This window comes from Nicotiana sylvestris, chromosome 7, assembly GCF_000393655.2.
Source record: "Nicotiana sylvestris chromosome 7, ASM39365v2, whole genome shotgun sequence".
NCBI lineage: Eukaryota > Viridiplantae > Streptophyta > Magnoliopsida > Solanales > Solanaceae > Nicotiana > Nicotiana sylvestris.
In genome coordinates, this window is record NC_091063.1 from 158299261 (window position 1) to 158312731 (window position 13471).

Here is a 13471-nt window from a genome sequence, read left to right on the forward strand (position 1 = left end):
AAAGAGCGACGTATCGACACGCTCCAATCCCCAGCTAAAAAATAAAATAAAATGAGAGAGTCTCATTGGTGAAAACTTTCACGGGCACCATGAGGCGACGGGAGTTGAGAGAAATGAGAGAGTCTTATTAGTGAAAACCCCTCGAAGGGCACTATGAGGCGACAAGGCAAGATTGACGAAAAGGGTCCGCCTTTGGCAAAAGTCGAATATTCATTTATCCCCAGCGGGATGAGACCATCCGAAAAGTCAATTGATACAAATAGACTGGGTTGATCGATCTGGAATGCACGACATGATCGTTGGGATTGGTTATATCATTCAGATAAGTTCTTTTCTTTTCTTTTTCCCAGCGTTTGTTCAGAAAGACTTCTTTTTCTATCTTTAAAATTATCACTCTTTCATTTTTGGATTTTATTCCCCCCCCAACAACAATTTATTTTTGAAAATTGATTTTCAGAGTCTACTACCAGTTGCCAAAATGGTGCAAGACGAAATGCGAAAAGGACATGCCAAAGATGAGGCGACGAAACAAAAGAAGTTTGTCGCAAAGACCAAATAATGAATGGGTCTAGATCCTAAAAGGCCCAAATTTCCAAGAGAAGTTATGGATCAAATTCCAAGATGATCCGCAGCAGATTTGCAAGATACAAGGACAACTCCGACAACCATCCCCAGCGGGAGTATCAGCCCCAGCAATCAATATTCCCCCCCAGCAAGTTTTATAGCAATACAAGGAAAAGAAAAGGGAAAACCCATCCTCAGCAGAAGTGGCACGACCACTTGCCCCATGTTAAACTAACAAATATTTCTTTAATTTGAAATAGGGAGAAGAAATATTATTGACCGCGGGAATACAGAGTCACAAAGCAGATTATCAAACTAGGGCAGGAAAATTTTCTCTCATTATGAAAATTTTCTCTCAATAAGAAGTTTAAGAAGTCAGGAGCCCGCCTGGAGAATGGAGGTGTTTTATTTTAAGAAGTTGAAGAAGTAGTCCGCCTGGAGAATGGAGGTGTTTTATTTTAAGAAGTTGAAGAAGTTAGGAGCCCGCCTGGAGAATGGAGGTGTTTTATTTTAAGAGGTTGAAGAAGTCAGGAGCCCGCCTGGAGAATGGAGGTGTTTTATTTTAAGAAGTTGAAGAAGTCAGGAGCCCGCCTGGAGAATGGAGGTGTTTTATTTTAAGAAGTTGAAGAAGTCAGGAGCCCGCCTGGAGAATGGAGGTGTTTTATTCAGGAGCCCGCCTGGAGAATGGAGGTTGATTTATTTTGAGAAAGTTGTAGAAGTCAGGAGCCCACCTGGAGAATGGAGGCTGATTTATTTTAAGAAGTTGTCGAAGTCAGGAGCCCGCCTGGAGAATGGAGGTGTTTTATTTTAAGAAGTTGAAGAAATCAGGAGCCCGCTTGGAGAATGGAGGTGTTTTATTTTAAGAGGTTGAAGAAGTCAGGAGCCCGCCTGGAAAATGGAGGTGTTTTATTTTAAGAGGTTGAAGAAGTCAGGAGCCCGCCTGGAGATTGGAGGTGTTTTATTTTAAGAAGTTGAAGAAGTCAGGAGCCCGCCTGGAGAATGGAGGTGTTTTATTTAAGAAGTTGAAGAAGTCAGGAGCCCGCCTGGAGAATGGAGGTGTTTTATTTTAAGAAGTTGTAGAAGTCAGGAGCCCGCCTGGAGAATGGAGGCTGATTTATTTTGAGAAAGTTGTAGAAGTCAGGAGCCCGCCTGGAGAATGGAGGCTGATTTATTTTAAGAAGTTGTCGAAGTCAGGAGCCCGCCTGGAGAATAGAGGTGATAAAATTTAAGAAGTTGAAGAAGTCAGGAGCCAGCCTGGAGAATGGAGGTTGATCTATTTTAAGAAGTTTTCGAAGTCAGGAGCCCGCCTGGAGAATGGAGGCTGATTTATTTTAAAGAAGTTGAAGAAGTCAGGAGCCCGCCTGGAGAATGGAGGCTGATTTATTTTGAGAAAGGTGTAGAAGTCAGGAGCCCGCCTGGAGAATGGAGGTAAGAAGTTGAAGAAGTCAGGAGCCCGCCTGAAGAATGGAGGTGATAAAAATTTAAGCAGTTGTCGAAGTCAGGAGCCCGCCTGGAGAATGGAGGCTGAATTATTTTGAGAAAATTGTTAAAGTCAGGAGCCCGCCTATAGAACAGAGGTTGTTAAATTCAAGATGATTAAGTCAGGAACCCGCTTGTAGAACAGAGGAATATCTTTCAAGATCAAGCAGTAACCCACCGGAAGGCGGAAGGTTACAACGAAATCCCCAGCAGAATGAAGAAAACCGCATCCTCAGCGGACAGAACAAAATGATGGATACTAGTATTCGGAAAAGCAAAAGGCCAGTGTCATCACCAACAATTGTCATAAAAGAGAAGCACCGGAAGAAACATAAGCCGACAAGAAAGCAAGACAACAAGAACAAGTTGAAGATAGATAAGATCTTGTGATTCGTAGTCTAGTCTAGCATTTTGTTTTCTTTTTAGCACGGTGTAATAAGGAGACCAGTAGATCAGTAGTAACAGCATACAACGGCAACAGCAGCAAACACTACAGTCACATGGTAGTCCCAGCTGCCAAAACTTCCCGAACTACATTAACCTGATTCCCTTTTAGCCGGGGATATGTAGGAGACCTTTGAAGCAAAGGTTCGGTTAAATCTTTTTTCAAAAAATGCTTCACACGGAGTACTCCAACAGGGCAAAATCACTCGTAGCCGCTTACTTTATCTTTGCGCGAAAGCTCTTTGTGCTTTCGGGCAAAGAGGGGCAGCTGTGAGCACGTGATTTTTGCTTCACGGAAATTACTCCAAAAGAAATCAAAAAATAAAAACAAAATCCATCTGTGTACGATTTTTAGAATTTCCGTGACATTTTGGTAATTATTTAGTCCGTAAAAGCTTGCTGTTGTTGTGATTGATATATATATATATATATATATATATATATATATATATATATATATATATAAATACATGTTGCATACGCATTCAAGATTTAATTGTGCATTGTGGAGTCAATTAAAACCTGTTTTATTTTAAAAGAAAGAAAATCACAAAAATATGTATTTTTGTTGTGTTTTGTCATTTATGTGTGTCGTGGTGTAATTTTATTTTTAATTAAATATTGGACCTTGTGTGTTAATTGTTGTTAAGGTTTAACATTGTTGTAGGTTAATTTTGGTTTTACAAAAATTATTTTAGAATTTTGTTGATTGTTAATTAAAGTAGAAAAGAAAAAGAGTTAAAAATAGTAAGAATACTCGGTTTGGGCCAAGAAATTAAAATAAAAATAGGCCCAAATGAGCTAGCCCAATGAGTTAAACTAGTCCATCTCCTCAGAGGTGCCCGAACGACACCGTTTCTGTCCCAGTTGAGCAGGGCCGTTGATTTCAAATGGATCAAAGGCCAGGATCACATCCCCTAGACCCGTTGACCTGAACCGATACATTCCCATATCCGGTCTCACCCACCACTACACCCAAACGACGTCGTCCCCCTTCAGTGAATAGATCCTGGCCATCGATCTCACCTGATCCAACGGCCAGGATCTAAACCCCTAAGTCGTATATAAGCCCAACCCTGTTACCCCGCCCCCTATCCAAACACCCCCTGGTTTCATCGTCTCTCAGAGACGATCCCAAACACCCCCAAACCCTAGCAGCCGCCACAGCTCCCCTTCAACGTAAACCCGGCAGCAACAATGCCACCGGTCACCATAGCTACACCACTGAACCTACAAACCACCCTGAACACGAATCCCTAGTCACTTAACTTCGAATCATCTCCAGGGTTCTCGAATCTTCGATCAAAGATTCGAGCCAAAACCCTAAATTACCTAATGAGTCCCAAATTCACACCAGCCACTCCCCTGACATCTCTTATACCCTAATCAACGTTGGTCTCATTGGAATCTAGATAGAACTCTTCGAACCCCAAATCTGAGCTCAAGAACCCTAAAAGTCGAGTCCGGTTCAGGCCTGGTTCGTTTTTTATGTAAGCTTCCGAGGTAATTTTCTTTTTTTTTTCCTTCTGTTTATGTGTTATTCGTATGTCAGTAGATTTGTTTTTGATTTTTGATTATTTTTCTGTCAATACTCTCCATCTTCAAAGACCCTTTTATGTGGTCGATTTCTCTTCTATCCAGTGTTAAGTGTATGTTATGAGATATCTATTCGTTTCGACTAATGTCGTCGAATAGTTAAGTTTCGTAAACTCCCTGCTAAATGTCCCGAATATTGAAATAATTTGGTGGCTTGTTTAGTCTATTTTGTTTGTCGATTGTTTGTTACATGTAATAGTTTGTATAGTCGATTTGAGTAACGTCGTCGAATAATTAAGTTTAATAAGTTCCATGTTTCGTCCAAAAACACATGAATCACATGTGTGCTCTGTTTTAGCCTGCTTTTGTTGTCGACTGATTAGTATACGTTGTAACTCGCAAAGTCGATTCGATACATATTGTCGTTTGTGTTTTACAGTCTTGGAAGGCAACGACTTGATTCATACTGCCTGATTCTGATTAAATGTTTGTCTAAATTCAGTGGTAAACTAATTATAGTTTGTAGTTTGTTAGTTGGTGAGGTTCGAATTAGGATTAAAATGGTTATAGTTAACAGACTCAGCGATGTGAAAGGGGTGGGGTAAGGCAGTAATAATCAGTGGTTTGAGGGATAATTTGGGGTGTCAAAGACTGACAAATGCTTAGGATTAATGGGCTGTCAATTGGTTAATGAAAAATACTATTAATCTAGTATTAGTGGGGTGCACAACACAAGAACATGGGTCAAAATAAATAATCTAATAAAAGCCCATGACTCTTGAATGAATCAATATGACAAGCATGCTATAGTGGGGAACCAAATGACTTGCATCAAGAAGATACTTAGGCGTGGGAAGGTGAAGGGCATGGGGAGGAAGTCTGGATACGAGGCAGTCCTGTGAAGGTCTTTTGGGCCTATAAATGAGCTCATTTTTTTTGACTGATGAGGGGTTGGCAATTGAGAGAAGAAAATCTGATAACCCTAAAAGGCAAAAAAAAGGGGGGGCTGGTCAGCTGTTTGGTTGGATACAGTTGGTTTTTTTGTTCAAGCTGTTTTGCTAAGTCCGATTGTTTGATTGTCAAGCTATTTTCTGTCAAGTCTGTTGTGTAGTTGGGTTATTACTATTTCAGTGGGGTATTCTGGTTTCCCTGTTGGGTTGCTACTGTTGGGCTATTTGTGGTTGCTGTTGTGTTACTGCTGTCCTTTCGCTTGTTGCTATCGTTATTACTGCCTGGCTGCTTGCTGCTGATATTCTTTTCTTCTTCTGGTTCTTGTTATCTAAATCCAGGTACACATACTAAGCTGATGTAATTCCATGTTGAAGTTGACATTTGAAACATGAATATACATATGAAGAACTTGAAGTTGTAAACTGAATTTAGTTTTCTTTACTGATTGTACTAAAGCCTTGTTTGGGTATTGGAGTTGGTCCTTTCATATAGTGAATACAAAAAATGTAGTATGGTTTAATATCATATGTTGGTTAGGTTAACAGACAAAAGGATTGGCAGTATACTAGGCTATGTCTTGGAAATTAGTTGTGTTTTGTAATTAGCATTCTCTTTTAATGCATGTCAAAGAATAAAACTATCCGCCTTAGTTAATTTTCATTCTCTTTTGATAAACTGCCTCGTTATAATTATCAAGCCACACCCTTATAACAATTAGCACAAGTCCGCGCCCCTCAACCTTATGAAGGTCGAGCCCAGGTCAAAACAGACCAAACAGACCCGCCTCGGATAAACAGTGGCCCAGGTCTGGCCCATCCCGCATGAGCTGGATTTGGGCCCATAATGTTCGATCAGCTGTCCGTATGCATGGTCATGTTTCCTTATTCTGTAAAAGCATTTCGGATCCTGCTGTAAATAATCTGCAAGCATGTAAATAATTAAGAGATTTTCTTTTATTTTAGAGACGAACTTAATAGGAAATATAGTCATTATAGGTTTATCCTTTAAAATAAAAATGAGACGAGCCTCGACAAACAAAAATGTAGAAGCTGCGGGGCCCTCTAAATGTATATATTAAATACTTAGATTCCGGGACGGGCCGTTTAGCAAATTTCACGGCCCTTCCCAAAATAATAACACGATAGTCTCTTTAGGTGCGTGTTTAATAATCTACTTTCTTAAAACTTGGGGTGTGCATTTCATGCGACCCAGATCCAAATCCCAAAACATCAAATAAAATATGTTCCAGATTGTGGGTGCATTTCATGTGACGCAGTCCAAAGACATGTTTTAAGCGATGTTCACATCCTTTTGAAATAATAACAATAAAGCGGTAAAAAGTTAAAATTGGCACATTGGTTCATAATGGTATTTAAAATCAGATAAATAAGCCGAATATGACAGTTGAGCGACCGTGCTAGAACCACGGAACTCGGGAATGCCTAACACCTTCTCCCGGGTTAACAGAATTCCTTATCCGGATTTCTGGTTCGCAGATTGTAATACGGATGTCATTCTTTTCCTCGATTCGGGATTAAATTGGTGACTTGGGACACCCTAAATCTCCCAAGTGGCGACTCTGAAACAAACAAACAAATCTCGTTTCGATTGTCCTTTAATTGGAAAAAACTCCTTGTACCCACGCGGGGGCGGAAAAAGGAGGTGTGACAAAAATTATATTAAATAGCCCAGTCAGTCATTCCAAGCTTGTTTTACCCACATACCTCCAAAATTCTACTGGAATCTCGTCTGGTCCGGTCGCTTTGCCCCGACTCATCTCACACATCACTCTCACGACCTCCTCAACCTTAATACACCTATAGTACCTAAAGTTTTGGTGACTCTTGGAGAGCCCCAATTCCCCTAACACGATGTTTTCGTCCCCCTCTTCATTCAGAAGTATATGAAAGTACGACTATCATCTTTGTTTAATCTAGGCCTCTTCCATAAATACACGATCTTCCTCATCTTTGATGCACCTAACTTGATCCTGGTCACGAGCCTTCCTCTCTCTCACTTTGGCCAGCCGAAATAACTTCTTGTCCCTACCTTTGGCCCCAATCCCTCATATAGTCGACTAAACACAACATTCTTAGCCTCCATGACTGCTAATTTTGCCTCACTCCTAGCTTCCTTATAATTTTCTTTGTTTGTTCTCCTCTGCTCCTCGTCGGTGTTCTCCACTAACTTAAAGTATGTTGTTTTCTTTGCTTCTACTTTACCTTGGACTATGTCATTCTACCACCAGATGCCTCGGTGCCCGCCAAAATAGCCCTTCGAAACCCCTAACACCCCTCTCACCACCTCCTTTATATAATCCGTCATCGTCGTCCATATAATGCTAGCATCGCGCCACTCTTCCAGGATCCCATAGCCGTTTACCACCTCTCCAACTCCTGTAAATTATCCTTAGTCAAAACTCTCCACCTGATCCACGGTTGACCCCGTACAAACCTCTTCTTCCTCTTTATCAAGAAACCGACGTCCAACACCAGGAGCATATGTTGTGTCGCGAGGTTCTCACTCGGGATCACCTTACAATCCTCGCACAACTCCTTTATCACACCTCCTAAGGAGGAGATAATCAATCCGAGTCTTAGATACCATACTCTGCAAAGTAATCAAATGCTCCTCCCTCTTCGGAAAATAGAGTTCGCGATCACCAACTCAAAAGCTCTAGCGAAATCCAACAGTGAAGTTCCTCCTCCGTTCCTATCGCCAAAGTCGAAGCCACCGTGCACCTCACCATAGACACCAACAGATGACTCAATGCGACCATTGAAATCCCCCTCTATAAATAACTTCTCCGTAGGCAGAGTACCCCGCACCACCTCGCTCAACGGCTCCCAGAAGCCCCTTTTAACCTCATTATCCAAGCCTGCTTGCAGCGCGTAAGCGATAATGACATTCAGAGTCATCCCTCCAACTATTAACTTAATCACCATCAATCTGTCATTCACCCACCTAACCTCTACCATTGACTGTATGGGCTCCCTATCCACCAAAATACCTACTCCATTCTTGCCCTTCACGCCTCCTGAGTAACACAACTTACATCCGTCTGCATTCCTCGCCTTCGATCTTACCCACCTAGTCTCCTGAACACAAGCTATATAGACATTCCTTTTCTGAAAAATCTTCGCGAGCTCTATAGATTTACCTACCAATGTCCCTATGTTCCACGATTCAATTCTCAGCCTATAGGGACCCTTGTTCCCCTTATCTCCCTCCCCCCTCGGACCCCGTCCCGCCCATGCCCCTTGCCCTACTCCACGCCCCACCACCCGTCCTCCCCGAGAACATGACCCTACTCTGTCATTACAAACCACAGCCGCTATACCTACGGAAGTCTAGAAAACAAAATGCCAACACAGATCAAACAAAGGTCCAAACTCAAAAGGGAACAAATAGTAACTATAGGCTAGTGGTGGCAAATGAGCGGGTTGGATAAAATTGGGCGGGTTAAAAATGGGTTAAATAGAAAATGGATCATAACCCAACCCGCCCATATTCATACGGATAAAAAACGGATTGGGTACAGGTCAAACCCATATATAACACAAGAATTACGCAAACAAAGAAAGCATTGAACTGGTATCGGTGATGTTATACACGATGAAGCTCTTTACTATGAATGAGTACTATTTGATGGGTTACTTTACGTTCATTCCACCTTATCATAGGAAATTGAAAGTATTTGGTTAAGGGACACTAATTAAATAGTGAAACTTGTGTGGAATTTTGTACTAATAATATGGTAACGTATTTAATAGTTAATAAAATATCAAGAACCTGACTGTTCCCCTTTAAACTGATATTTTCATCGCAAATAAGCCACTAGATAAAATAACAAAAGAGGTTCAGTAAAAATTCCTACTATTCTATTTGTTAAGATCTTTCTAGTTGACATAGATATTTTGACTAATAGTTGGACGTTAACAAAATTTACGTAATAAATAAGTTTTGGCTCAATATGTTTACTTTTAGATAGTTATTTGTGATGTTTATACTCTCTCTGTTATTTTAATTTCTCCAGTTTGTTCTCTTCGGAGATCTAATAATGTTCTAGTACTAAAGTTGGAAAATATTTTAAAAGTAAAAAATGAAAGGAGTACTTAAAAGTAAAAGTTGTACTAATTGATTATGAATTTCATTTGATAAAGAATGTTAAAACTTTGTAGTGAAAATTATTAATTTCACTTGAGATATTTCTCAAACAAAGTCTTACCAATATCTTAAGCATTTCAACATTTATAAATAATGGTAATCAAAATTCATTTTTTAAAATATTAATAATATTTTTATGACGGAGCAGGATAACGTTTTATTTTATACCTTATAATTATTAAGTTTCTTTTGAATTATACATTCCTACTTGGTAAATAAAAGTCTACTTTATTTGCCAATAAAAATTATGAAGTTTCCATTTGATTCAACAAAAATTTAAAAAGTAGTAAAAACTTTTGAAAATTCTCAACACAAAATTACCAGCCAAAAGTCACTTGCCCAAGACAGTCAAATAAGATAAAAAGTCAGCAAGTAAGCAGACAGGTGTAGGAATTAAAGTTTTGGTCAATAGCTTCTCGCACTAGTTCTTCGATTCGGTTAAGAGTTGAATAGAAGCCAATCCATATTTTACCCATTTTTATGCGGGTAAATATGGGCTCAACCCATATTTGACCATCTTTAAATGTCACTCACCCAACCCGTGTAAATATGGGTGGGTTAGAATAAAATGGGTCACAATTGCCAGCACTACTACAGGCCCACTACTAGAACGACTAGACTAAGTATGAAGAACAAATTAACTAACACAAGAGAAAGAGAAACAGGAGGCGGGAGGTACCAATTCTCGCAAATATAACTTGGCCTTTCGACTTGGTGTACTTCCTATATTGTGAAACCCGACGTACTGCCCTTGTTCATGCTAGCCGACCGGTTCTGTTGCTTTTGTGTGTGTGTATATATATGAGATTGTGAATATGCATACTTATTGATAAGAACTTACCTATTTATGGTGTTTAAATTAAACAAATAGATGCATGATATATTTTTGTAAATTGACGTTTATCACTTCACTATGACTAGTTAATCGTACTCCTATATCTTATCATATAGTTTTAATCATTAAACCATAGTAAATAAATTTGTAAATATTGAGATGCGATTAAGTATTTTCTTGTAACATGTGTATATATGTTGAATTTATCTGTGACAATGTTACCAATCTCACTTCCCAACTCAAAAAGGTTAATAGCTTGACTTTAAAAAAAAATCAAAATATTAAGACACGTGTTGTAGCAAAATCAAATTATCGAGTTTTCTATTTTATATTGATCCAAGAAGATTTCGTGTACATATACCAAGGCCAAATTATTGTGTTCCTTATTTTGGACCGTATAATAAGAATATTATATTGTATAGTCGTTCTAAAAAATAATAATTAAAATATATATATATACTCGTTTCGGACAATTGACTCGAAAGTCTCTAGAAGGTGGAAAAACAGCAGGCCACGTCAGTATACATTTTCAGTCAACGAAGAAGCCCACAAATCTCACTACACGTGTTGAGTTTCAATGGGCCAGTCAATCACTGGCTCTATTATCGGCCCAAATTACTGCACCAACCCAAACGCGACGAACAAGCACAAAATCAGATTCTTTAACGGGCCAGTTAGACATTTGGCCGGTCAAAAATAATAACATCAACTAGCTAAATATACGAAAAATATGTATATTATACATTAATATGCAAAAAATATATATTTTTCGATTATTATTTTTGAAAGTCACTATATTGTGTAGTTTACCTTCTTTTAACGGTAAACATTTGGCTCATTTACGCAAAGCCCTTTTTAGGCTATTGTTTAAATTTTGTCTCTATTGTAAAATGGATTAGTTACCTCCTAAGGGGTCGTTTGGTATGATGCATTAGATAAGTTAATGCGTGCATTGGCTTTGTGTATTAATATACATTGTTTGGTAGATATTTTAAACTTATGCATTAGTTATGCAGGCATTAGTTATACATCCTATTTGGTATTATCATATGCATAACTAATGCATAAAAAACAATGGTATTAGCAATGCATTTGGTTTTAATGCATGCATTAGCTTGGTTAAAGACAAAATTGTCCTTCAAAATTTATGCTTGATTAAAATATGCTAGTTAGTATATTAATGCAAGTTCAAAATAATCCAAATAGTGAGAAATAAAATTATATCCCTAGTAAATAAATAAATACTTAGCATATTTTCTTTTTTATAAATAAATATTTAATTTTATTTTACAATATAGGTAGACAAATAAAATAATTTTTCTAAAACTTTTTCATATAAAAATATTTCTCAACATATGTTTCTTATAAAAAGTTAGAGTGTGGACTAGTTTTGAGGTCATTTTTGTAAACAAACAATTCTTTTAGAAATTGTGCAATACTTTAATACATCAAACCAAACAATGGATAAGAAATATGTCAGCATAACTAATACCAGCATTACTAATACACCTTATTCAGCATTATTCTTATGCACCCTACCAAACGGCCCCTAAGATTGATAGCTTATTTATTTTAAATAAATACCCTTTTAAAAAATTATATTCCATAGCTACCTTTTGATTTTTTATAGTCAAATATTTATTTGTGGTCAATTCCTACCCTTAAGTCATAAAATAAGTTTTGTATTATTTTTCTCTCTCATATCCCCTACCCCATATATGTTCTCTCTCTCTCTCTCTCTCTCTCTCTCTCTCTCTATATATATATATATATATATATATATATATATATATATATATATATATACTTACACTATCAGCTATTCTCCACCTCCGAACGCCTCCACGCTTCTCTCTATCCCTCCGTCCCTTTCATAACCAACTGGGTCAAATCGCCCCCGACCCGATTACAAGTAGATAAGGCCTTAAAAGTTGTCTCCACGCGCTGGTCCGGCGAGAAGAAAAAGAGCGAAATTGTGCTTGGGAATACTGAATTTAGGGACATCGCGGTGGAGGTATTTGCATACGCTATCGTTTCGGGGGTTGGGAAAGAGCTGTTGAAGCGGGTTCCGTTGGGGGCTTTTGGGATTGTTGGTGTTGGTGCGGTGGTGAAGCCCGGAAAAGAATTGGTTGCGGCGGCAGTTGGTGCTTACGCGCTTGATATTGCCACTTCGATATACGTAAGTTTATGGTTGTTCTTGAACAAAGACAGCGGAGTTGGGGGCTGAGCAACTTGAATTTTCTGTTAATATATTTCAATGTATCTCGCTGTATTTCATTGTATTTCAATGTATCCCGTTGTATTCTATGTATTTCATTGTATTCACTGTCTCGCTATATTCCGTGAATGTATTCATATGTTTTTTTAAATTAATATAATTTATGTATTCAGATGTATTATATAATTTCTCTGAAGATTGCTATGTTTTTAGGGTATTTTTCGGTTGAGAATCTTTTTTATAACCGAAAATACAAAAATTGTGTGTTATAATTGAGTTTGTTCAGTTATATTATGAGTCTATTATGTTAATTGATTCACTTTCCGTTTAAAAATAGTGTAATCCCATGTTTCGCGCCGTGAATACAGTCTAATACAATAATCTGTCTAGCTGTAATCCCATGTTTCACGCCATGAATACAGTTGAATACACTCGAATGCAAAAATCTGTCTAGCTGTAATCCCCTGTTTCACGCCTAGAAATACTACTATATTCATGAATACAGTAGTTTAAATACATCAAATACACTCTAAAAAAATCTGAAAACATAGCTATAGGAAGTAATATAGTAAATGGTAGCTACAACTAGCTAATAACCACTAAAACATAGTGGTTTCTAAAAGTTTCTCTTGTAAAATAAGGTGCGTATCTGGGCTTAGGCATATGGGTTCATGTGAACCCATACTCCTCTCCATAAACTATATATAATAATATTATATTTCTTCAAAATTATTTAAATATATGTGTGTACACCTATGCTCAATGGTTCCTATGATGCAATAATTATTGGGTGCACGTCTACAAGTAAATGTTTCAAATCCTACTCTGCACGGTCTTATTTTGGGTTCAGAGCATAGTGTATAAGTGAAAATTACTAAAATTTTAAAAGTAATATAATTTTGAACCTATAATTTCAAAGTGTAGCGGGTTCATGGTAAATTTTAAAACCTGTCAAATTTAAATTTTAGATCCACCTTTTCATAATAGCGCACACATACTCTGGATCCGCCTATGTGTAAAATAGTATGTAGATATAGCACTTTAAATTTTTCTCTTCCGGATAATGTTATCGAATCTAATGCTTGTTTATGTAATAATCTTTAGTTTATACACAACACATTATATTGTAATTTAATGCTTGCAATAACTTATAAAATTTTAGACGTACTTTAACATTTTCACGTAGAAAGGTACAACGGTTGAATATTTCACAAAAAATAAAACACTACAGTTAAGGTAAGTCATAGCAGTTGCTAGATGTTTCTAGTGTATGCTAT

At 37.8% G+C, this 13471-nt stretch overlaps 1 protein-coding gene across 1 annotated transcript; it reads right to left on the reverse strand.

Moving 5' to 3' along the window:
• Positions 1–7595: 7595 nt before the first annotated feature.
• On the reverse strand, positions 7596–7952 carry LOC138874014 (uncharacterized). The gene has a single exon (XM_070152514.1). The coding sequence runs from the start codon at positions 7950–7952 to the stop codon at positions 7596–7598; it is 357 nt and encodes a 118-aa protein (XP_070008615.1).
• Between the last annotated feature and the right edge of the window lie 5519 nt (positions 7953–13471).

Coding starts and splice junctions, on each gene's coding strand:
- LOC138874014 (XM_070152514.1), bottom strand. CDS start 7,952: ATGGTAGAGGTTAGGTGGGTGAATGACAGATTGATGGTGATTAAGTTA.